Source organism: Setaria viridis, chromosome 9 (genome assembly GCF_005286985.2).
Source record: "Setaria viridis chromosome 9, Setaria_viridis_v4.0, whole genome shotgun sequence".
Classification (NCBI taxonomy): domain Eukaryota; kingdom Viridiplantae; phylum Streptophyta; class Magnoliopsida; order Poales; family Poaceae; genus Setaria; species Setaria viridis.
Genome location: NC_048271.2, coordinates 40,404,790 through 40,426,496, shown reverse-complemented (window position 1 = coordinate 40,426,496; position 21,707 = coordinate 40,404,790). Strand labels below are relative to the sequence as shown.

General features: G+C 43.9%; 4 protein-coding genes and 1 long non-coding RNA gene across 7 annotated transcripts; 3 read left to right on the top strand and 2 right to left on the bottom strand.

The window, feature by feature from the left end:
- Positions 1 to 428: 428 nt before the first annotated feature.
- Positions 429 to 8,004, top strand: LOC117838616 (probable WRKY transcription factor 3). 2 transcript variants are annotated; one of them, XM_034718711.2, is made up of 4 exons: positions 429 to 897; positions 2,976 to 3,700; positions 3,775 to 3,897; positions 7,336 to 8,004. In XM_034718711.2, exons 1-4 carry the CDS (start codon positions 538 to 540, stop codon positions 7,619 to 7,621), a joined length of 1,494 nt encoding a protein of 497 aa, XP_034574602.1. In that variant the 5' UTR covers positions 429 to 537; the 3' UTR covers positions 7,622 to 8,004. The 2 variants fall into 2 exon arrangements, with proteins under 2 accessions (XP_034574602.1, XP_034574603.1); XM_034718712.2 differs by lacking the exon at positions 429 to 897 and adding an exon at positions 939 to 1,607.
- A 965-nt stretch (positions 8,005 to 8,969) lies between these two features.
- On the top strand, positions 8,970 to 12,857 carry LOC117840090 (uncharacterized). The gene is made up of 6 exons (XR_004636941.2): positions 8,970 to 9,376; positions 9,547 to 9,645; positions 9,765 to 10,172; positions 11,210 to 12,214; positions 12,321 to 12,382; positions 12,450 to 12,857. It is a non-coding gene; the product is annotated as an uncharacterized lncRNA (long non-coding RNA).
- On the bottom strand, positions 9,812 to 12,709 carry LOC117840089 (uncharacterized). 2 transcript variants are annotated; one of them, XM_034720546.2, is made up of 10 exons: positions 12,442 to 12,709; positions 12,291 to 12,374; positions 12,043 to 12,183; positions 11,679 to 11,966; positions 11,478 to 11,610; positions 11,218 to 11,380; positions 11,000 to 11,128; positions 10,725 to 10,919; positions 10,476 to 10,598; positions 9,812 to 10,165 (listed from the first exon to the last, which is right to left on the bottom strand). In XM_034720546.2, exons 1-10 carry the CDS (start codon positions 12,707 to 12,709, stop codon positions 10,052 to 10,054), a joined length of 1,638 nt encoding a protein of 545 aa, XP_034576437.1. In that variant the 3' UTR covers positions 9,812 to 10,051. The 2 variants fall into 2 exon arrangements, with proteins under 2 accessions (XP_034576437.1, XP_034576436.1); XM_034720545.2 differs by having other exon boundaries at positions 10,476 to 10,919.
- Positions 12,858 to 15,314: 2,457 nt separating the features above from the next.
- LOC117835054 (uncharacterized) lies at positions 15,315 to 19,337 on the bottom strand. Its single transcript, XM_034714404.2, has 3 exons — positions 19,178 to 19,337; positions 16,101 to 16,402; positions 15,315 to 15,682 (listed from the first exon to the last, which is right to left on the bottom strand). Exons 2-3 carry the CDS (start codon positions 16,372 to 16,374, stop codon positions 15,603 to 15,605), a joined length of 354 nt encoding a protein of 117 aa, XP_034570295.1. The 5' UTR covers positions 16,375 to 16,402; positions 19,178 to 19,337; the 3' UTR covers positions 15,315 to 15,602.
- Positions 19,338 to 19,762: 425 nt separating this feature from the next.
- On the top strand, positions 19,763 to 21,474 carry LOC117840662 (senescence-specific cysteine protease SAG39). The gene is made up of 2 exons (XM_034721180.2): positions 19,763 to 20,425; positions 20,524 to 21,474. Exons 1-2 carry the CDS (start codon positions 19,855 to 19,857, stop codon positions 21,102 to 21,104), a joined length of 1,152 nt encoding a protein of 383 aa, XP_034577071.2. The 5' UTR covers positions 19,763 to 19,854; the 3' UTR covers positions 21,105 to 21,474.
- Positions 21,475 to 21,707: the final 233 nt, after the last annotated feature.

Sequence of the window (21,707 nt, the reverse complement as noted above, 5' to 3'; positions counted from 1 at the left end):
CGTGTCAAGACGCGCCAGGGCACGCGGCCAATAGCCAAAGCGCTTCAGTCTTGACTCTTTTTTTTTTTTTGAAAACTTCAGTCTCGACTCTTGAGCAAGCAACAAAAACACAGCCCAAGAAGGTAGGTGCAGGTACCACGGGCGCGGCCGGGGCAGAGCGCCAGAGCGGACGCGAGAGAGACAAACCGGCGGCAGGCAGCCGGCCGGCCGCGGCCACCCACCAGCTGCCGGCCTGCTGGTTATTTTACCTCCACGGCTTTACCAGTTTACCCCCGTGCCGCGCGGTGAATGCTTGCAAACCCCCCGTTTCCATTCCGGGTGGAGGCGGGGGGCCCCGCGGGTCAACGCGGCCTCCCACTCCCTTTTCACCGCGCTCCCGAGAGCAGAGGGCGATACGGCCGGGTTCCCCCTCCGGCCGGCCTCCCCCACGCCCCCACTCGCACTCGGGCAGCCCGCAGCCGCAGCCAGCTAGCTCCCCAGAAAAGGAAGCGCTCCCCGAGAGCACAGCTGCTCCCCTCCCCCTTCCTTCCTCCCCCCATGGCGGCCCACGAGGCCTCCGCCTCCGCCCCCGCCGCGGGCGACGGGGCTGCGCGCCGCCCGCCGCGGCCCACGCTCGCGCTGCCCCCGCGCTCCGCCGTCGAGTCCCTCTTCGCCGGCGCCGGCGGCTCCTCCTCCTCGGCCGGCGCCGCCGAGACAAGCCCCGGCCCGCTCACCCTCGCCGCCGCGCTCTTCCCGGACGCGCCCTCCCCGGCCTTCCACGGCTCCTTCACCCAGCTCCTCGTCGGCGCCATAGGCTCGCCGGCCGCGGCCGTCCCCACGCCGCCGTCCCCGTTCTCCGTGCCGCCGGGGCTCAGCCCCACCGCGCTCCTCGGCTCGCCGGGCCTCTTCTCCCCGACGGTATTCCCTGACCCTCCCGCTAGTAACCCAAAGTACCTCTCACTCACCATTGCTTTGCTACCTTGCTCGCTCGCTTATCCAGTCGTGCTTGGGTTTTTGGCTGGTGCGTTATGAGGAGTACTAGTAGTACTTAATTAAATTCGCAGGGAATATGCTACTCCTATTACTGCTTCCTAATAGTGTTACGGATTCGGGAGGGTATTACGTATTCGGGAGGGTAATACAGTGTGACGGTGCCTGCCTTGGACCCGCACCGGAAGATCTGCGTGCAGCGTGGAAAGGTCAAAGCACGATCGCTGGCCTGTTCGCTTCAGCTTATTCAGCCGGCTTATCAGCCATCGAATAGTATTTTTCTCTCACAACAAATCAGCCGTTTCAGCTTTTCAGCCGGCTTATAAGTTCAGCTGAACAGGCCCTCGTGCCATCTCGTGGTCCTGTCGAGTACTTTGGATTGCTGTAGGCTGCTGTACCAGATGTGAGGCTTGTTGTCAAGGGTCGCCCTGGACTTTAGCAATTTGTTTGTTGGGATTATGCTGAGATACTTCTGTTGCTGATGGTGTTAATGTTGGGGGAAAAGTCCTGTTCTTTCCTCACGTGCAGCATCAGTTACTCTGATTAACATTAAAATTATGACGTCTCATTCAGGTGCACTTTGGGAAACAGGACTCCATACTTTTTCTTCATTAGTTTGCAGTGATGAGGCTAGAATGGTAATTGGTTACGTTGATTAGTCATGTTTGCCTGCTCCTCCATGTATGCATAGTTCATGATGTGAGTTGCTTGTGCACAATCAGGTTATAGCATTCTAACATTATTTCAGATAACAAGTCAACTAAAAGACGCGGGTGCCTCAACAACTTAGGATTCAATTACAGAAATAGCTTTATGAATTTTTGCATACTAGGTTCTGTCTTCTGTGATGTGATAAATGGTGTCATTTGTGGTGAGCGAATGGTCACCTTCTGAACTAAAGTGGAAAAAGGTGATTATGTGGCTTTTTAAGTGGATCATCCATATATCAAAACAAATAAAATTACAATACGCAGCTCTCAATCTGTGGCACTTGATTGAAAAATATGTTTTTAAGTTTCTATAATTGATTCACAGAAGAAACATTGTAAGGTTTTAGATATTTAGATGTATATGCTTCAAGTTAGTCCATAAAAGCAGGAAATAGAATGCAGATTGTCAAATGTTATTGGCACTATCAAACCTGCTTATGCAGCCAACATCCTTTTCCTTTACTACTTATGAGGCCAAACTAATTGTACTTAAATCCAACTTTTAGAATCAAATTGACAAAAGAGCAGGCTTCTTAGTCTGGGGCTCTGGGCCAATGGGGTATACCAAATTGTAGTGCAATTCTGGTTTTGCATACTGTAACAAACATAAACTTGTGTTGCTCAGTACATACTGCATTTAAAACATGCAGTATTTAGGATATAGGAAATCCAAATTGGAAATGTGTTTTGCACGCTCCAATTTTTTCCTTCCCAAAGAACTGTTATTGGACTTGAAGGAAAAAAGACATTTTGTGCATGGAACTGAAGGTGTCTACAACTCCAGTGCTTTACGTACATTCATTTTGTGCTGCCACAACATCATTATATGTATGTATTTTAGAGTAGTGAAAGCAAACACAATGGATGACTAATAGTTTTGTTTGCTAATATGAATGAAATTTTAGAGTATATCAGTTTTCAAGGTTTGTATAATGTTGCAACTGGGGACTTTATCACTTTAACAATCTTGAAGAAATGCTATGTCATAATTAGAGCAGATAATTCTATTTGTTAGTTGCCATTACAATATAGCATGACATTTACAACTGCAGTAAGTACTTTGTTACAGATGTGAAATCTCAATCTCGAGCTGCCGCTTTTGCTAACTTACAGTTTAACAGGAGTGGGAAAAAGGAAAATTGGTATAATCTGTTGTGTCTCATACATTTCCATGTTATTTGTGTCATTTGGATCTGCTCAACTATTTTTGTGTGTCTGTTTCTCTGTTTTATTGTGCTAACTATTAGATGTTTATGTTTTGGATTATAAGTATTACTCTTCTTTTTTTTCCTGCAGGGGAGTTTTGAGATGTCCCATCAGCAAGCCTTGGCACAAGTAACAGCACAAGCAGTCCACTCTCAGTACAATATGATCAATAACTCAGATTACTCGATCCCTTTTTCATCGACAACAAAACCAGCTGCCACTGTGAAATTACAGCATGTCAACCCTGCCAATGTGACATCAACGCAGGAGATATCAACTCTGCCGTCACATACTGGTAACAACAACATTGAACCTAATGAGGTTTCACAAGGACTCCAGAATTCTGCACCCACTTTTGATAAACCTGCTGACGATGGATACAACTGGCGGAAGTATGGCCAGAAGGCGGTTAAGGGTGGGGAGTATCCAAGGAGTTACTACAAATGTACCCATGCGAGTTGTCCAGTTAAGAAAAAAGTGGAGCGCTCAGGAGAAGGACACATCACTCAAATAATTTATAGAGGTCAGCACAACCACCAGCGTCCACCGAAAAGGAGGTCCAAAGATGGTGGTGGTCTACTAAATGAAGCAGATGATTTCCATGAGAATGAAGATGCTTCAACTAGATCAGAACCAGGCTCTCAAGATCACTCTGGAAAACATGGGGGGTCAAATGATGGCTTAGCAGGGCCTTCAGTGTCAAGGAGGAGAGAAGGAGATGAACAATTGTCGGGCTCAAGTGATAGTGAGGAAGAGGCAGATGATGAACAGAGGGTAGGTAATGGAGATGCTGGTCGTGCAAATGCAAACAGAAGGTAGTTTCTATAATAGACATTTTTTTTTCTATTTTTTCAAGCTTCGGTATATAATTGCTAGTTTTATTGGGCAGACATGTGCCGACTCCAGCTCGAAGGATAATTGTGCAAACAACTAGTGAGGTTGATCTTTTAGATGATGGTTACCGATGGCGCAAGTATGGACAGAAAGTAGTAAAAGGGAATCCACACCCGAGGTAACCCCTTGGCATTTTGACTTGTTCTCCATCTTCTTTGAATGCATCCACTCTGCAGTATTTGTGCATGTACCTCTGGAAACAACATGTTTAATTGGAATAACTCTGAATAACAGCATTTATCAAGTGGTACTAACTATTATGTATAAGGAGTTGCCTCTTCTTGAAAAAATAGAACATCTCGAAGTATTATGAGCTTTGTTAGTCAGTAGGTTTAATGTGTACTGTAGTTGGTGTATTGAACAACTCCTGTATACGTGAAAGGATTGTGTGATGCCTAGAGGGGGGGGTGAATAGGCTCGATCTTTAAAACCTGAAAATTCTTCGCAGCGGTGAAATGTGTCGGAACTTCCGACACTGTGCCGAAACTTCCGACGCGGTCGGAACTTCTGGTACAGGGGTGGAACTTCCGACAGAGTAAAAGGTACTCTACGAAATTCAAAATAAAACAAGTTCCAGCAGAAACTATTTTGAATCAAAAGTTCAGCAATGAAGTATAGAGACTACTGCAGGTGATCTTTATGATAGAAACTTCACAAGATTGTAGATCGGCACAAATCAAGTTCTAGGTCAACAAGAACTTGAAGAACACAATAAGTACACGAGACAAAGGAATTGTTTACCGAAGTTCACTCCCACAAAGGAAGCTACGTCTCTGTTGAGGAGCTCACAAAGAGCCGGGTCCTCACTAACCCTTTACCTCTCTCAATCAACCACAAAGGAGGATTGAGTCACTCACTATGAATCCTCCAAGAGGATGGGCAATACAAACTTCCCGGGCGCACCACAACGAGAAGGCGCTCAAACGGGCGACACCAAACCATCTAGAAACAAGCTTCAAGAGTAACAAACGCGAATCAAAGACCGAAGATGCTTCAAGTGCTCTTGAGATGAACTTGGTTGACCTCACACTCAAAGCTAGAGTCACACACCTCAAATCCTTCTCTCACCCAAGCCCTAGCTCAAAACTCTCAAAGATTTAGCTCAAGGAGGGAGTGGGGAGGAGTATTGAATGCTCTAGGAGGTGTTTGTCTCGGGTTAGGTCAGCAACAAATGAAGGGGGGCTGAGGGGTTATAAATACCCGAGTCCCAAAAACTAGCTGTTGCTGTTCTGTTAAGTGATTGTCGAAACTTCTGACATAGTTCAAATAAAATAGCTGAGCATCCCCTGCCGGTAACTTCCGGCACCTATTATCGGAACTTCCGACACAGGACCAGAATTTCCGATACTATTCAATTATATCCGCTGAGCACCCTCAGCCAGAAGTTTTTGAAAACTTCCGGCAGGTGTCGGAACTTCCAACCCCATGTTGGAACTTCCGACACTCACAGAAACTGTGAGAAACTAAATTTGTGTGAGTGGTGTCTCTCATAGGCGGTTAGCATCTCAAATAAGCACTTTGACATCTTCAAGCTATCCATCCGCGTCTCTCTTTATAGTACGGTGTTCCTATACTCAAATTCAAAAATAGAAGGTATAAAAAGATCTTCCTTTATGCTTCAACACCGTCTTTCAAACAAATTGGGGTCCTTTCTTGCATTTTTTCATTTCTTAAGACTTAAACCTGTCAATTTCTCGATAAATTCATTAGTTCCTTAATTATGCATGTCATCAACACCAAAACCCACTTAGGGGGCCAAATGCACTTTCAATATGACCCACAAGATATGAAATGTATATCAGCCTTTTATGATGTTGAATTGTTGATCTACCTATTGTTTAAGTAGTGAGTATCATTTGTTACTCCAGCAAACCCAAAACATGTACCTCACTGGTCTATGGTGCGAGCTCTTAGGGTGTGGCACATTGTTGGATCAAGTCCGCATCTTTTGAAACTTAAGCTCAATGACCCTGGAAAGTAATATGCAATATCACTATTGCTGGAAAACCTCATGGTAGCACTTGCACTCCGCCACGATCTCCATGTATCCCATGTTCTTTGGTGTTGTGTGATACTTTAGAAATTAAATGTGGAATATTGATAGGTTTTAGTCCCTCTGATCCACATATGTCGTTTTAGGATCCACATTATGAAAAGGTTTTAGCTTTGGTCATCAATGCATGCAGGATTATGTAGATGACAACATAAACTTGGTGTTACAAAATCCACCTTAAATAAATACTTTTCAAAATGTATGCTTCTTTTATTTAAAATAACATATTTCTATTGAAATTGCCAGTTAGTGTAACTACCATTGCTTTGAGATTTGTGAACCTTTTAGAAATAAGAGTGAAGAAGCAAAAGCCACCGGTTATTAAGGGACAAGGTAGAACCTTTCTTTGATGTGGCCCCGCTGATGCTGCCTACATAGGAATTGATGTCACATACTACCAAGTTTTATTCTTAAGTGCTATTCTTACAAAACTTTTCCGCAGGACATGTTATTTTGCGCCATTTTATCATTTTGCCCTCAGGGAATCGTGTACAGGCCTTTCTTGGCTTTCCCTAATACTTATGATGGCAGCTCTCTTGCGTTTTCGAGAAATATTTTGCGCCATTTTCCCAAAGACACTGTTATATTGGAAATTTGCCAGGGGACATTGTCTTTTTGGGTGCTTTTGCTTCAGGACACAATTCAGTGTCCTATGGCAAATTACCATTTGCTGAACTGTGTCCTGCAGCAAATACACCCAAAAAGATAGCGTCCCTGGCAAATTTCTGCTGTTACACTGTCCTAAAGTAAACGCCACAAAGTAACAATGTCCTGCAGCAAAATTCTATTCAGCCATCTAACATGATTCCTGGTTAAGTTAGTTAATTCTGAAAGCATTTGGTGAATTGTTGCATGTCCAGTTGCCTATTCTCATATCAAAGATAACATGGAAGTTTCTCTTCTTGTATTGTACTCCCTTGGTGTAAGTGGGACCTGATAAACTTTTATTGAACAGGGACCAGATAAACTAGGTTTATGTACTTAGTGACCTACTCAAAGTGTTGATTTTAGCCACTTAACAAGCACTGATCCCCATTTGGTGCTCCTATGTACAAACTTTAAGTATGTGTATTAAACCAGTATAAACAGTTCTGATAAGAATATTTATTAGGCAGTTAATGTACTTCTCTGACTACTCTAAAAGATAAAATTTCATGTTCAAATTCATCACCAGGGATATGCTAAATTTTGGACAAATAACAAAATAAAACAAGTATGAGGTTTTGTGACTATTAGACCAAAATAGTGGTGATGTGGTAGACATACGGCCATAAAGCCTGATTTGTTTATACTTGTTTACTCATGTACTAGTTAACAATAACAACGAAACAATCGAAAGGTATGGCTTGACCAATGACAGCGAACAACTGAAAATGATTATTAAGGCCAGCTTTTTTATCTATTTAGTTATCGATTTTGTTTGATAATGCATTTTTTCCAACTTACCTGGAGTATCAATTTGAATTCTATTTACACTTGAGATATCTATTCTGCTTGATGCAGGAGTTACTACAAATGCACGTACCAAGGGTGTGACGTGAAGAAGCATATCGAAAGGTCATCACAAGACCCAAAGGCTGTTATAACGACATACGAAGGGAAGCACAGCCATGATGTGCCAGCAGCCAGGAACAGCAGCCATGCTGCTGCTGCTGCTGCTAACGCTAACGCGTCATCCTCCAGCAGCTTACCACACAAGGGCCAGAATTCAGCATCCAGTAGTCGCAAAAGAGCAGACATGTCATCGGCTTCTTCTATGCTACTAAAAGAGGAAAATGAAATAACATAGAGTTTTGTAGTGTCTAGCAGCCTGAATTATTCTGTTCTCTCCGTTCACTTCCCAGGTGTGCTGCCTCACGCACTGTGCTGGAGCAAATTGGCATTGTAAGTCCTCCATGGTTTTAGCGAAGAGCGAGATCCTTTTGTTTATGCACTTCCAAGAGCTTGCACTTCCTGTTTTGCAGCACTGTGTTATGTTGTTATCCCATTGGTTGTAAATGCCATTAGTCTTACCCATGGAGAACTATAGTAGATGACAGCTTTCACGAGCCAATTGTATATTCTCGATTTGGAACTTTTAAAGTCTTAACTGAGATGATTTGTAGATACACGACTCTATCCTGGCCCCTGTAAGTGTTATTTCGACAGGATATATAAAGTTATAGTTGCTGATGATTGGTTGACGTGGGCCTGTGACCTCCCTTCCAATTTTCCATGTATCCAATCACGAATTAGTCGATGGTGTTGATTGTATGAGAGTATTCTGTCCCAAATTACTATTCATTTTGACTTTTCTAGATATATAACTTTTACTATGTATCCAGATAATATATATATATATATACACACACATATAGAGAGAGTAATTCTCATAGAGTAACTTTCATGTGACAAGTGGTGGGCTACCCTAATGTACTGGTGATCAGTTTTACAAGCTTCAAATAAAAGATTAAATAAATATAAAAATAAGGCTTTATAAAATTTTAAAGAAATCCATACATACCCTGTCATCAAATAAAAATAATGCTTTTCATCCTTTGCAATGGCTATGGACATCTAGATATTGCCTTGAAGACGTTTGCCCGGACCAGAATTTTTTTCATTTTATAGATTTTCTGCATCTTTTATTTGTCACTTGTAGGTCTTGTTTCATGAGCACTAGTTATTTTCTGATCTGTTGTCCCAAAATAGATCTAAGATTTTTTTCTAAAAATTTGAGGTGTTTAAGTATTTTATTCCTCATTTAAACTAAAACATTGCAGTCATGCCAGCCTTTCACACGGCGCTTGGCCTAGAGTGAGGCCTTGTTTAGTTCCCTTTTTCCCAACTTTGGTACTATGCAAAAAGAAGATTTCCCATCACATCTAAATGTAGACGAAATCAAAAACTAATTGCATAATTTTGTTGTACTTTGCGAGACGAATCTTTTAAGGCTAATTAGTTAATATTTGAAAAATAATTCATAAATACAAACGAAATACTACAGTTGCGCATTTATGGTAAAATGCAAACTTTACCACTTCCAATTTGAAAACTAAACAAGGCCTCCTGAGTGAGAGGAAATCCGGAATGACGCGCTTCGTTTTCGTTCCCGTGGGAGGCCTGCTGCGCCAAAAAGCAACAAAAATTCTATCCCTTTCCTTTTGACGTCCTGGTGCAGGGAGTCCGCATCTTCAGACATCTCAATCGTCATGCTAGCCTTTCGCCCGGCGCGGCCCTCCCTCCGCTCATTCGTTCGACAAAATGCCTCCCCGGGGCAGCGGCCTCCGCCTCGCCAGCCATCACCGACCCGGACACACACGTCTGCCAGCGCCCTCATGCGGCGGCGGCGCCCTCTACTCTCATGGTCTGCTGCACGCCTCCCTGGGCCGTAGGTCCGTCCGCGCATTCGCTCCCCCCGCCCGTTTGTCAAGAGCACGGGCACGGCGCGGTCCGCCGCTCCGAGGGGAACATGCAGGTGTGTTCGTGATTGATGGCTCCCGCGGGGCACTAGCTAGTCTGCACTGGTGGGTTGCGGAGGCTGCTGGTCCGTGAATAGGATGAGGTACGCCCCCCTTCGCTTTTGCCATTCTGATTCTGTACTCTCAGTGCTGCTCAATGTTCTGCACATTCTCTCACCTGGATACTCTCAAGCATGGTATGATGGCCATGCTGCAATATATAGCGATGTGATTGCGAATTGCAGCGCTGGCTAACTTATACACATTCATGCAGATGACGATAAATTCGTCCGCCAATTTCTTGGAGGCTGAAAGCTATGGCTGGTTGACCTCCATGGTTTCACTGCATACAATCTGCTCGGAGTGTAAGCAGGCAAGTGGCTCAGAAATATATATTAGAAACTAGGTTTGACTATTCATGATTTCTGTCAGCAACTCAGCATCTTGTCATGGAATGTTCATGTCGGTCTGATGGCCATTTAATCTTGTCAGGTTTAATGTTTATCTGCGTCTGAAAGTGACATGTTGTAAACGGCAACTCGGGTGGAAAAGGTTAGAATCATGACCAACACCTGAAGCGGGTCGTATTGGCTTGTGTATACATTATTACGGTTACAGGAAAACTTCCATGCTTAAAAGCTGACAGAAGGGCCAGCACTTTAAGCAGAAACTAAGATGTGTGGTCATCAGTTTTTTTCCTGTTTCTCATCTCTCCTTACCAATTGGAATGGGTCTAGCCTTCCAACAGCTCGCACATGCAATCGCTATGATCAAATGTGTCACTTTTCATCAACTGTGACTATTGTTGGAACTTGCCCATGGTTAACAAATTCAATCTTGTTCAGCCTAACGCAGCAGAGGACCTGCTCAGGGAGCTCCTCTTGCTTCTGGGCCTGCAAGGTAATAAATTAATTACAATTAAGATGGATTCAGTATCAAGCGCACTTCCAGATAAACTGCCATGTTAGTTATTCATACTTATGTGTTAGTTATTCATGCTTATGATGTACTTTTTTGTGGAAATTGCATATGCAAAACAATGGCGAACCCTATGATTAACAAGTTAAACAGCATTTGACGAATCTGAAATTTGGCTCACACCCAAAGAAACACTTAAGGACATAAGTTGTCCGCAAATAAGTAGAAGAAGCTGAAGAAGATTGATAGATACATATTTGGTGGAGAATCTAAAGGGAAACTTACCTGAATTGTCAAACCCAAATCGAGGATGCCATTCTTTAGGCGTTCCCTAAATGAGTCCAGTCCCTTCCTAGCGATGTAGCTGAACCGGTGTATATCAAGGTCTACCTCAAAGTAATTCTCTCCCTGGTGACGTAAGAGATGAAACATTAACTGGTGGTTTCTCAGAATACCACGTACCTTTACAATCTGATTACCACCTAACAACATTGAGTGTGTTACTTTACAATTCAAACAAGGACATCTCTTTACCTCGTAGAAATTATGTTGGGGCCGTGAAAGGACTGGCTTCTCATTGTATGCTTGGACCAGCTTCCTCTCCGTGGAACCCAACTGGAGGTCATCTGGGTTAACCAATCCAGCCATGATTTTCAATCGATCTCTGTACATGATGGTAGATTCTGATGTGAACCCTTTTACCTTCTCAGATTCATTCTCAAAAAATCTCTGTTGATAGAAAGATTCTGTTAGCTTCCAGAAAATACTTCTGTTTGGGAAGTATAGATTGTGAATTGGAAAAGGCTAACCATGATAGAATCCTTGAAATGTTCCGAAACCTCTTTGTCATAGTATTCGGATATCCTGAAGTACAAGACCAGGCTAAAGCCTTCTCCGTCGCTGTCACCGAGGAACATAGAAGCAGGATAAGTAGGCATCTGTAATTGAAACAAAAAGAAAGCTTGTAATGTTAGAATCACATGATAATCAAGCTATACCGATTTCCATGCAATATGCAGGGGGATACCTGGATGTTCACAATCAAGAGTGACGGGAGCTTGGGGTGTGTTCTGATCTGTGGAAGTTCAATGTGCTGAGCAATGTGATGAACCTTCTTGGGGCAGGCAAACAAGTCCACTCCTATTGGATAATAAGCAGCATAATTTGGAGCTGCACATTTCTTCTTATCTCTGAAAAGATTGAAATCAGATGTTCGGTTTGTACAGCTCATTTCATGCTTATAGATAAACTTATTTGACAGCATTATTTCTTAGTTTCTCATCATACTTTAGGAAGGTCTCGCTCCTCAACTTGAAGAGGGATGGATCAATCCGTGACCAACATCCTGTTGTCGGTTTCTCTCCTCCACATGGGATTGTTTGCCCTACCTTTGGACGGACAACATATTTCTTAGATTTACCTACAGTGAGATTTTGAACATTAGCTAGATTGAGCGGGGTGTCAAACCGAAACAGACACTGGACTTACCCAATTCGCTGCTGTCTTCACAGCCATCGCATGCTGTTGTCTTGTATGAGAGCCGGATGACTGTTGACTTTTTTTTTGCTGGGCTTCCACCAGTCAACTGCTGCATCCTGTCATTGAAGCTGATAGAGTGCAGCAGCTTCTGTAAGCGGGATGGGGTGGGGCTCTCCTTGTTATCATCATCTGTATCATTTTTATCCTTCAAGCCCTGGAAGCTGAAGGAGGTTGGTAAGCACTTCGTGGCACACACGGACATGCTTTGGCTCCTACATCCATGATCATCACTTTTCACTGCAAGAATATCAGATAAAGCTGTAGATGTTGAATATTTGCAAAGCTTATTCCTTTGAGGTGCAATTATTCATACCGTTATCTCTTTTCAGGTACTGTTCAACAGATAATGTCATGGGCACACCACGGCATATCTCTCCAATACGAGAGAGTGCGTCAGCAAAACGGGAAGCGCTCTCATATTGCTTCATTTGGTCCTCATCTTCGTCTGAACTATCTGCAGGAGAATTCAAACCTTCAGCATTGCAGTTAAGCCTCCCTGAGACATCAATTCACACAATGGCCATTCCTAGTTCCTAGTTGTTAAGTTTATAATGTTCTTACCTCCATTTACACTCTTGAATTCGTCATCAGAATCATCTTCAAGAATGCTGACAGAGTCAAACCAGGCATCTTCGTTGCTGCAACCTACAACGGTATGAGAAAATCTGGTTGATCGGTTGCTCCGTACTTATCAGCTCAAATGAACTTTTACCTTTACAGTCCCTCTGGCTGTGGTGCCACTGCATCTGCGTAAGGTGGAATGTCTTGGAATGCTCTGACTTGCCACGGTTCGCCGTCTCGACATGGACAATCTCACTCACCGAGAAGCCGGTCATGCGTCCTCTGGAATCGCTCAACTGTTGTGACTGGGGTGCCTCTGGCATGATGGATCGGGAACGGCTGCGGACTCTTCGTCCTCTGGTGTAATACCTCGCTGGCCTCCTATGCTCTAGGGCAGCCTTGGAAGTACAGGAACCCATGGTGATGGATACTTGTGTTTATGTTTTCTGTTTCTTGTATCTTCAGTAATCTTTAAGGTAATTCACCTTCACTGATTGTAAACACTGTGAAGGTAGAGATGAAGGTCTAACCTGCAATCAAAAGAAGATTAGTTTGATGCATGTTTAAGCAGGGTTCTAAAGATTCGCATATAGGCGGTGGGAGTGGAGTGGTTTCTATGGCACCAAAGACCGAGTATTCTCAACTAGACAGGCAAAATGGGAGGGGAATGTAACAAGAAACTGGATAAACAGAATGGAGAACTACCAGAGTGAATCCAGGAAACACAGATGGTTTCCAAAAAGCAAGAGACTTGGAAAGAGAGGGCGAGGTTTGGAGAAACCTGCAGCCGTTCTGCTATATAATGTTGCAGTCTCATGATTGATGGACTAATTTTTAGAGCATGTGTGCTCGGTGGTAGGTTGGCATTTTGCATTATAGGCATTATTCTACACGACGAATTATATCAACTATTCCTGGACAAATAATTAGGCCAGGTTGACCTTCAGGGAAGGTTCTTGTTCAGTTTGCATAATGAAGAAAGATCTTGCAGTTGAACAGAAATATGTTCAAGCAGATTGCCTTGTACTGTCAGTAGGGGTTTCGGATTTATGCAATGATCAGATGGATGCCGCGTTTGCAGGGGTATCTGCATTTCTTGAAAGATTTTCAAGGTTAAAGAGAAGCAAATGTTCGAGAATCATCAGTCGGACAACCAGCTATGAGCTGGAAAGAATTGATATCTGAACAAATGAATTATATGTTTGGCAAATGAGTTAGGGAATAATAGAGGAATAAATTCTTGGAACACTACGTGCATTCAAGAATAATTGTTGGTGTTGGGTTTTCTTTCTTTGTTTTTTGGTTATGGAGAGTAAAACATATTTCGTCTTTGTTTTTGTTTTTTGCAAGTGCTCACTTTGTTTTGGGAGGAATTATTCATCTATTCAGGAAAACAGCATCTGGGTGCAAAGAGAATGTATTTAGGAACAGGGTTCCTAATTTCGGCGAAATTTCACTAAAATTTCCGAAGTAATTTCAGTGGTGACTGAAGGAAAATCGCGAAATTCACTATGACACTTATGCATATACTTTATTGTAAATATAGTACTCTAGACTCATATTTTCTATTGTTTGTGTTGCATATTCATCAACTCAATAGTTGTATAGTCATAAATCATGCTAACCATTTGTTTAGATTCAAAAAGTTTAAAAATCTTATAATTTGGTGAAGATTCTAAAAAAATTTCGGCAAAATTTCACTGAAAATTTCACGAATTTTGGTAATTTTGGCAGTGACTGAAAAAAAACTGAAAACGAAATTGTAAACCCTGTTCAGGAAAACTCTTAGTTACTGTTATCTTGGGTTTTAATAAGAACAGAAATATGATGAAAAATATTAGTCGTCGGTAGAAATGAGTAGAAAACTGAGTGGTTGTCAGACCATGTTGGGATGGAGGTAATAACCTACGAACTTCCCTCGCTCCTAACGAACGTAGATCCTTGTTTATTATTGTAATTATGTGCACATGCACGGCATATGATTTTTGTCTCTAATTATGTCGGTATGGTTGGCCCAACGCTGACCCATGGGCACTCACACACATGCATGAACAGACGCTATCTTTATCTTTTCTCTGTCCCCCTAGAAGAGCGGTTGTGTTTATCATTAGGTCATTGTGTTTTTTTGGTTCCTTTGTAAAAAAAACTGTGCGTTACTAATATGCAAATTAGCCCATAGGCGGGAGAGCAAAAACATACAAGTAGTACATTGCAACGTGAAAGGAATCTTTTTTTTCTTTTCCTTAACCTGTAAATGTTAGTCCAGAAACTTATTTTCTTGGTTGAGCATATAAGATTGATGGGAACAATTTTTTTAAGGCGTAGTACATATTTTCTTTAGAGTCAAGTGCATAATCTAATAGCATTTCAATAAGGGGAAACAAGCATTCAAGTAACACGATGCCAATTTTCACAACCCAAATGAAGTAACAGAACATACTCGGTGAAAACAAAAACAAAACACGATTTAGAGTGAAAGAGAAAGATGACAAACCTCTAAGGCTCTAAGTAAAAAGAATGGCGCGTGCAAGCATCTCTAACGAGGTTGATGGTGTGCGGGCCCCACGCCTCTCCCTTTCGCACGGTCGACGTTGAGCCGCCGGCCGGTGAGGGGAGGTAGCTTCGGGGGTGTGGGAGGGGGGAGCAAGGGGCCCCTTCTCTTGCGTAGAAGAGGCTGGATAGCAGCAGCCCCGCAGGAAATAACCCATGCGCCCACCGCCTGTAAATTAGCAACACCCATTTATAGCGTTTTTCCTTGTTTGGTATCATCCTCGCTCGCATCCCGATCTTCGAACGAGGAAGGTGTGCCGTGTTATCGGTGTCACGTCGCTCGTAACCGTATACTTCTTCCATCCCATGAAAAGTACAATTACTGTCTTTTATTTCTCACTTGCACGTAGATACCCATTGTCCTAATAAACGTGGTGTATTTAAAATCAGAGGGATTACGTGTACGCCTATCTTCACCAGCGAGTAAAAAGTAAAAACAAATCAAAGCCCCAAATGCCACTGACGCATCAGATATGCAGTGATTTGTGGAACATATTCCTGAGGTAGCTGTCAGAAGCAATCTACATAGCAAAATATCAAGCAAGTGCAAAATCGACTTTTGCTCTTTACAATAACACATACGGATTATCCTTGTACTTGCCGATGAAAGTAATATAATCCCTATTAACACAATAATGAGCAGAATCACTACATCTACATGCTCAATGTTTTATCGCTAAAATTGGTTGGCGGTTGAAGTTTCAGGCTGTTCGCTTGCTGTTCATTATCTTTACTGCACCAACGGTGGCGAGAACTGAGAGGCTAATAATCTGGTATTGATGCAAAGGTGTACCCCGGTGCTCCTCGCCACGAATAGTAAGCAACTCGAGTCTCGTAAAAGCCTGAAATTATGCAAAAACCATGTAAATGTTCCGGTTTCCACAATCGTAGCAAAATCACGTACTTTTCAGCTACTGCAAATGGAGATGCAAAAAAAAAAGTGTAACCAGATTCCTTTTCTACAATAGCAATTGCAGTACCAGTTGACCATGAAGCCTACTGATTTCCTAGTTTCTGCCAAGTACCATAGGAGTCCCACTATCAGTATCAGCAACGGTTATAGAACAATGTGCAGTGCCTTTAGCATGGCTTGTGTAGGGCAATAAATTTCTCTCTAAAGTAATGAGATAAAACAAAGAAAATAACTACACTAAGAGGTACTTCTAAAGAGTGAATAACAGAATAAACAAAAAGGAAAATATTCGACCATGTTGAGAAAATAAATGCATAATAAGCCTTCAGTATTTTAAATTAGCATACCAGGAAGGAAGGCAAGGAAACCCAGGAACAAGAGACCATATGCCTGAGAACTATCACCCTCCATGTGACCACTGAATATGAAGTATGAAAGGAAGAGAAGTGAACTTCCTAGGAGGAGGAGGAACAATGCCAAGGCTATTGACTTCCAGGGGATCCTCCTGTAGGATTTTGGTGTGTAAGTGAACCGAAGATCAACATCTTCTTTAGTAAGATTGTTGTCGTCCCCTTCCTCTACAGGAAGAGGTGAGTAACGAACATTGCGTCTCGACGCCATACTTCAGTATCTGCACAGGAAACGTTTCCTGCAAAATATGAATTCAAAAATGAGAAAACCAAAAATACCCTATGATCGAATTATGAAAGTTTGCGTGCACCATATCATACATACAAAGCTGTTAGCAAGAAATTTTCATATCATCCATCCACATTGGAAGCACTTTGGTTTAGACCAAATGGTCAAATAAATTGTTTTTTCCTGCATTGCCTAGTCAGCTGGTATGCTTGTGTTGGTCAGACTTCTACTTCTGTGCATAATAGATACATGTTTCTAAGTGCACTAGTGCTGTAACACATGCTTATCTTTGGCAAGAGATAGTACCCTACTTTGCTGTAGATGTATAACCTTGGGCACCCATCTTAGGCTAAAGAAAATGCGCAGTGTAAGATACTTGCAGCATATATTCGTTTGTGCTTCACTCGTAACTTTTTTTGGAAAGCTCAGTTCAAGCCTTTTCTGCTTTGAATTGATCAATAGCCCGAACAGAAGACTATCGCGCAAAGGCAACATAATTGAATCTTATTTCACATGCTGCGGTGTCCTATGCCAAGTACCTCAAACTATCACACCAAGATAAAAAATGTGCTATGCTTGCCATATTTGTCATAGATGAACATTCATAAACAAAAGAGAAACAGAAAGAATAGAATAAAACATGACCAGGCATCAATAAGCAATGCTTGCCATAAGAAAGCAAAGCAAATCAAGACAAGCAGAAAAAGAACAAAAAATGAACCTTGCATTAGTTATGGTCAACAAACAATACGTGCCGCAATATACATTGGTCAAAGTTCCAAAAGTGTAACTATCATTTAGCATGCTATACAGACGTTGGACCCTAGCAAACAGTAGCTCACTCCCTATGACTGGCAAAAGCTTGCCATCCAAGATGGTTAGCAACCTACAACTAGTTTCTACTACTTTTTAATCCTTCATGATTGGACCACACTTTATACAGAAATACGGCGTTGCCTCTTGCAACAAGGAAGAAGTTATCCCTCCAGGACCAAGACCACAGCTATAACTTATGTTCCATCCAGAAACATGACAATATTAAAAAAAAACATATTAAGTACAGATCTGTATTAGTTAGAAGTTTATAACAAGAAATCTCAACTTGTTGATGCACTGCAAAGCCTTAAGGGATCACCACATTTTCTGGATGGAAATGCACTGCACGAGTCTAGTGAGGACTGAGGAGGCTCTGGCAGGAGATGGCCAGAAGGGATGCTGTTACGGCCAGGGGTATCAATTGTGGGACCAGAAAGGAGGAGTTACCACAGCAAAGCAAACATATTTCTAGTTTTTGCTAGTTGCTACTATTTTAACAGAACCTAGACTGGACAGAAGTATGGAAAAAAAAGCCATCTCAGGTTGAAGCATATGAGACAAGTTAAAACACAAAACTTCATTCATCCACAGCTAATAAAAGATGAAAGTTTATCAAGGCCGCAAGAAAGTTCAGATTTTCTGCTGAGAAATATATAAGGTATACAATAATATGGGAACCCAAACAAAGGATCATCATACCAGGACAGAGCACACATAAAAGAGAAAGGAGAAACACCACAACTCCATCATAAACAATGACTAGTCCCTGGTATAGCAAATCCTTGTGAGTATTACAAGAACAAACACTGATTAACAAGTACCAACTTAATGTCCTCATCTTAGGCAGTAGAATAGTGGAGAAACTTCATATAAAGACTTACCAAAGCCTGAAACATTTTTTTGTTCTTATACACAGTTCATTGGACAATAACATGCACATAATTTATATTGCTTGAATGAATACTACAGTATATACGCAATTAAGCAGTCCACGCTTCACCCAAAAAAACTTAGTTGTATAACAAGCATGGTATAACCCACCAACCAGCATGAGAAGCCATCCCACAATTCACTCAAAACTATGCATTTCCATTCCAACTATTTAACGCTAATCTTTAAAGAAGGGGTGCATCTTTTAAGGGGAAGGAAACCTGCCGAAAATGCAGTAAGCTAGCTGCATGAGAAGAAAACCAACCACGAGAATAAAACAAGTTGGTTGATTTAAGTTCCAATGGTGTTCAAAATGGCACAAGTACATCACTACAAATGTGAAATGCAGGAAAACATTTCATAATCCAAATAATTACTACACAGAGAAGGACCTAATGTGGGAGCATAGGGGTTCAGTCTGAAATCACAAAACTATTACTAAGACAGATGGAGTGGGATTAGATTACCCAACACCGCTAGGAAGATTGGGCTTGCATTGCCCACAAAAATTAAGTTTTTGAACATCTAGTAATGCAGAACAATCCATCCAGGCAAACTAGGGCTTGCTTCTTTGCCAACAACAAAAATGAGAAATCAATTTAAACCCGAATGGATCTCCATTCCACGCTAGTGCAGGTACAAGTACGAGTAGCAGGACTCCAAGAGAAGAAATCCTTGGAGGCGAAACGCTCCTCAGTGAAAAGTGGCCTGGAGTCGCGCGTGCTCGGCAGAGAAGGCCCGATTTTGTCGAGATAAACAGGCCGGTGACTAGAGGTGCCTGCGGGTGGCCTCGCCACCGACAGGGAAAAGGACTCCAAATGGAGGGTAATAAGAAAAACAGTAGCAGGCTCTCGTGATCGGGCTTAGACCCAGCGGAAATTGTCATGTCTGAGCGTCGATCGGTCCCTACTACCCGGAGGATCGAAAGATCCCAAAACCAAGAAACCCCCACGGCCATCTCTCGACTCCCCCAAGGTGAGACGGATCTAGCATCGTGCGCGCGCACAGCGGACGAAGTTGGCGGGAGAGGATCACGTACCCGGTGCAGTTACGCTGACCCGGCCGGAGGTGGGGAAGACGACGGCGGCGGTGGAAGAGAGGTGGAGGCGCCGAGGCTCGCGAGGTTCGATCGGTCAGTCCGGGTCTCGCTCGCTGGGGCGGCTAAGGCCTTGAAGCAGACCGTGGGCCGAATGCTCTCGAAATTGGACCCGTTCAATGGATCAAATTGGACTTATGATGTACTGGGCCAGATACATAAGCTTTCCAAATGTTCTGTTTCTTGCACTGAAAAAAATGATATTTCTCTCGAGTATTAAAGAAACAGAACATTTCAAAAATAAAAAAAGTGGAAAATGAAATGGCTGATGTGCAGGCAAGCAAGCCATAAGAGTGTACGGAATATTAGTGTGCACGGCAAGGACACCCAACAACCACAATCCACACTCATTCTTGTGCAAGAGCACATATTTAGCACTACAACACTGACACGGGAGAAAATGTAGCTCGTTACCATTCCTACATTATGTGCTGCGTGCCATAACCAGCAGGCACATTCCGCATGCATATGTCTCTCCCAACATCTAACCATAGATCGTAGCTCCACTTGACTCGACAGTAGCTAAAGACAGGCCGTTTCGCTCCATGTATACTCGCTCCAACCAACAAGATCACACTTCAATTCAGAAGCTACTAAGTACTAACACAGTATAAAAACACATGCCAACCTGCATGCATAAGGCACGAAGCCAAACGAAATATACACCCCACGAGACCAGGAAGCGATCGTCGAGCATGGCGTCCTCGTCCGGAGCCACGTCATCGGTCTTCGCACTGATCCTCTTCACATGCTGCCTCGCATTGCTCGCCGCCTCTTCGGCGGCGGCCGCGGCGGCAGGCGGCGGCGTTGATGACGAAGTCGACGCCGGCGGTGACAAGCTGATGATGGGGCGGTTCCTGCGGTGGCAGGCCGCGTACAACCGCTCGTACCCGACCGCGGAGGAGCGGGAGCGGCGGTTCCAGGTGTACCGCCGGAACATGGAACACATCGAGGCCACCAACCGGGCGGGCAACCTGACGTACACGCTCGGCGAGAACCAGTTCGCCGACCTCACCGAGGAGGAGTTCCTGGGCCTGTACACCATGAAGGGCATGCCGTCCGGACGCGGCGGAGTCCGCCGCGACGCCGGCAGGAAGCAGGCCAACATCTCCGCCGTCGACGGCCCGACCAGCGTCGACTGGAGGTCCAAGGGCGCCGTGACGCCCATCAAGAACCAGGGCCCCTCGTGCTGTACGTAGTATATATGCATGCATGTTGACTCCAATAATTCATTTGCCTGATTATATAACTATATATAACTATATATATATATTTATATATACATGCAGCTAGCTGCTGGGCGTTCGTGACGGCGGCGACGATCGAGAGCATCACCAAGATCAAGACGGGGAAGCTGGTGTCGCTGTCGGAGCAGGAGCTGATCGACTGCGACCCCTACGACGGCGGCTGCAACCTGGGCTACTTCGTGAACGGGTACCGGTGGGTGATCGAGAACGGCGGGCTCACCACGGAGGCCAACTACCCGTACCAGGCGCGGCGGAACTACTGCAGCCGCAACAAGGCCGCGCAGCGCGCCGCCCAGATCTCCGACTACGTGCAGGTGCCCGCCGGCGAGGCGCAGCTGCAGCAGGCGGTGGCGCAGCAGCCCGTGGCGGCGGCCATCGAGATGGGCGGCAGCCTCCAGTTCTACAGCGGCGGCGTCTTCTCGGGGCAGTGCGGCACGCGGATGAACCACGCCATCACCGTCGTCGGCTACGGCGCCGACGCCAACACGGGGCTCAAGTACTGGCTCGTCAAGAACTCGTGGGGGACCAGCTGGGGAGAGCGCGGGTACCTGCGGATGCACCGCGACGCCACCCGCTCGGGGCTCTGCGGCATCGCGCTCGACCTCGCGTACCCGGTCGTCTGATTTATTAACGACGTGCCGCCATTACTATACGACTACGTATTGTTTAGCTTTGCCGCCTATGTGCGGTATACGCTGTGATGAAGTACACAATAAAGAAAACTACGTGTGCGCGCGCGCGCGCGCCCACACATACACACACTTGGGTGCACTTGATACATACTATACTACTACCATGTAAATGTAAAAGCCGGGGCCGGTCAAAAAGCCAAATTACCATGATTAATGTAAATGATGGGCCTTCGCACAAAAAGAAATTCCGGGCTCGTTGGCTTTTCTTGTCGGGCCTTTATCTTTTTCAGGCCCAGCGTTTGGAGATTCCAAACCATAATTGGGCCTTCCTTCACACCATCTCACTCAAGTCTTGGAGAATCGATCCACAGTTCCAGAGTGGGAGAAATTCAACTGCCCATATTCTTTTTTCTTGCCAATTTCTGTTTCATTTTTTTCTTAAGCAGAACATTATTCTTATTTAGTGGAATATTTAGAAATTCAGACGGTGGAACATGTTTTCTTCACCGAAACATTCACAAAATTCAACTGGCTGAATCAAATGTTGGTATACTCACCACGGAGGCCAACTACCCGCACCACTTTTTCGAGCAG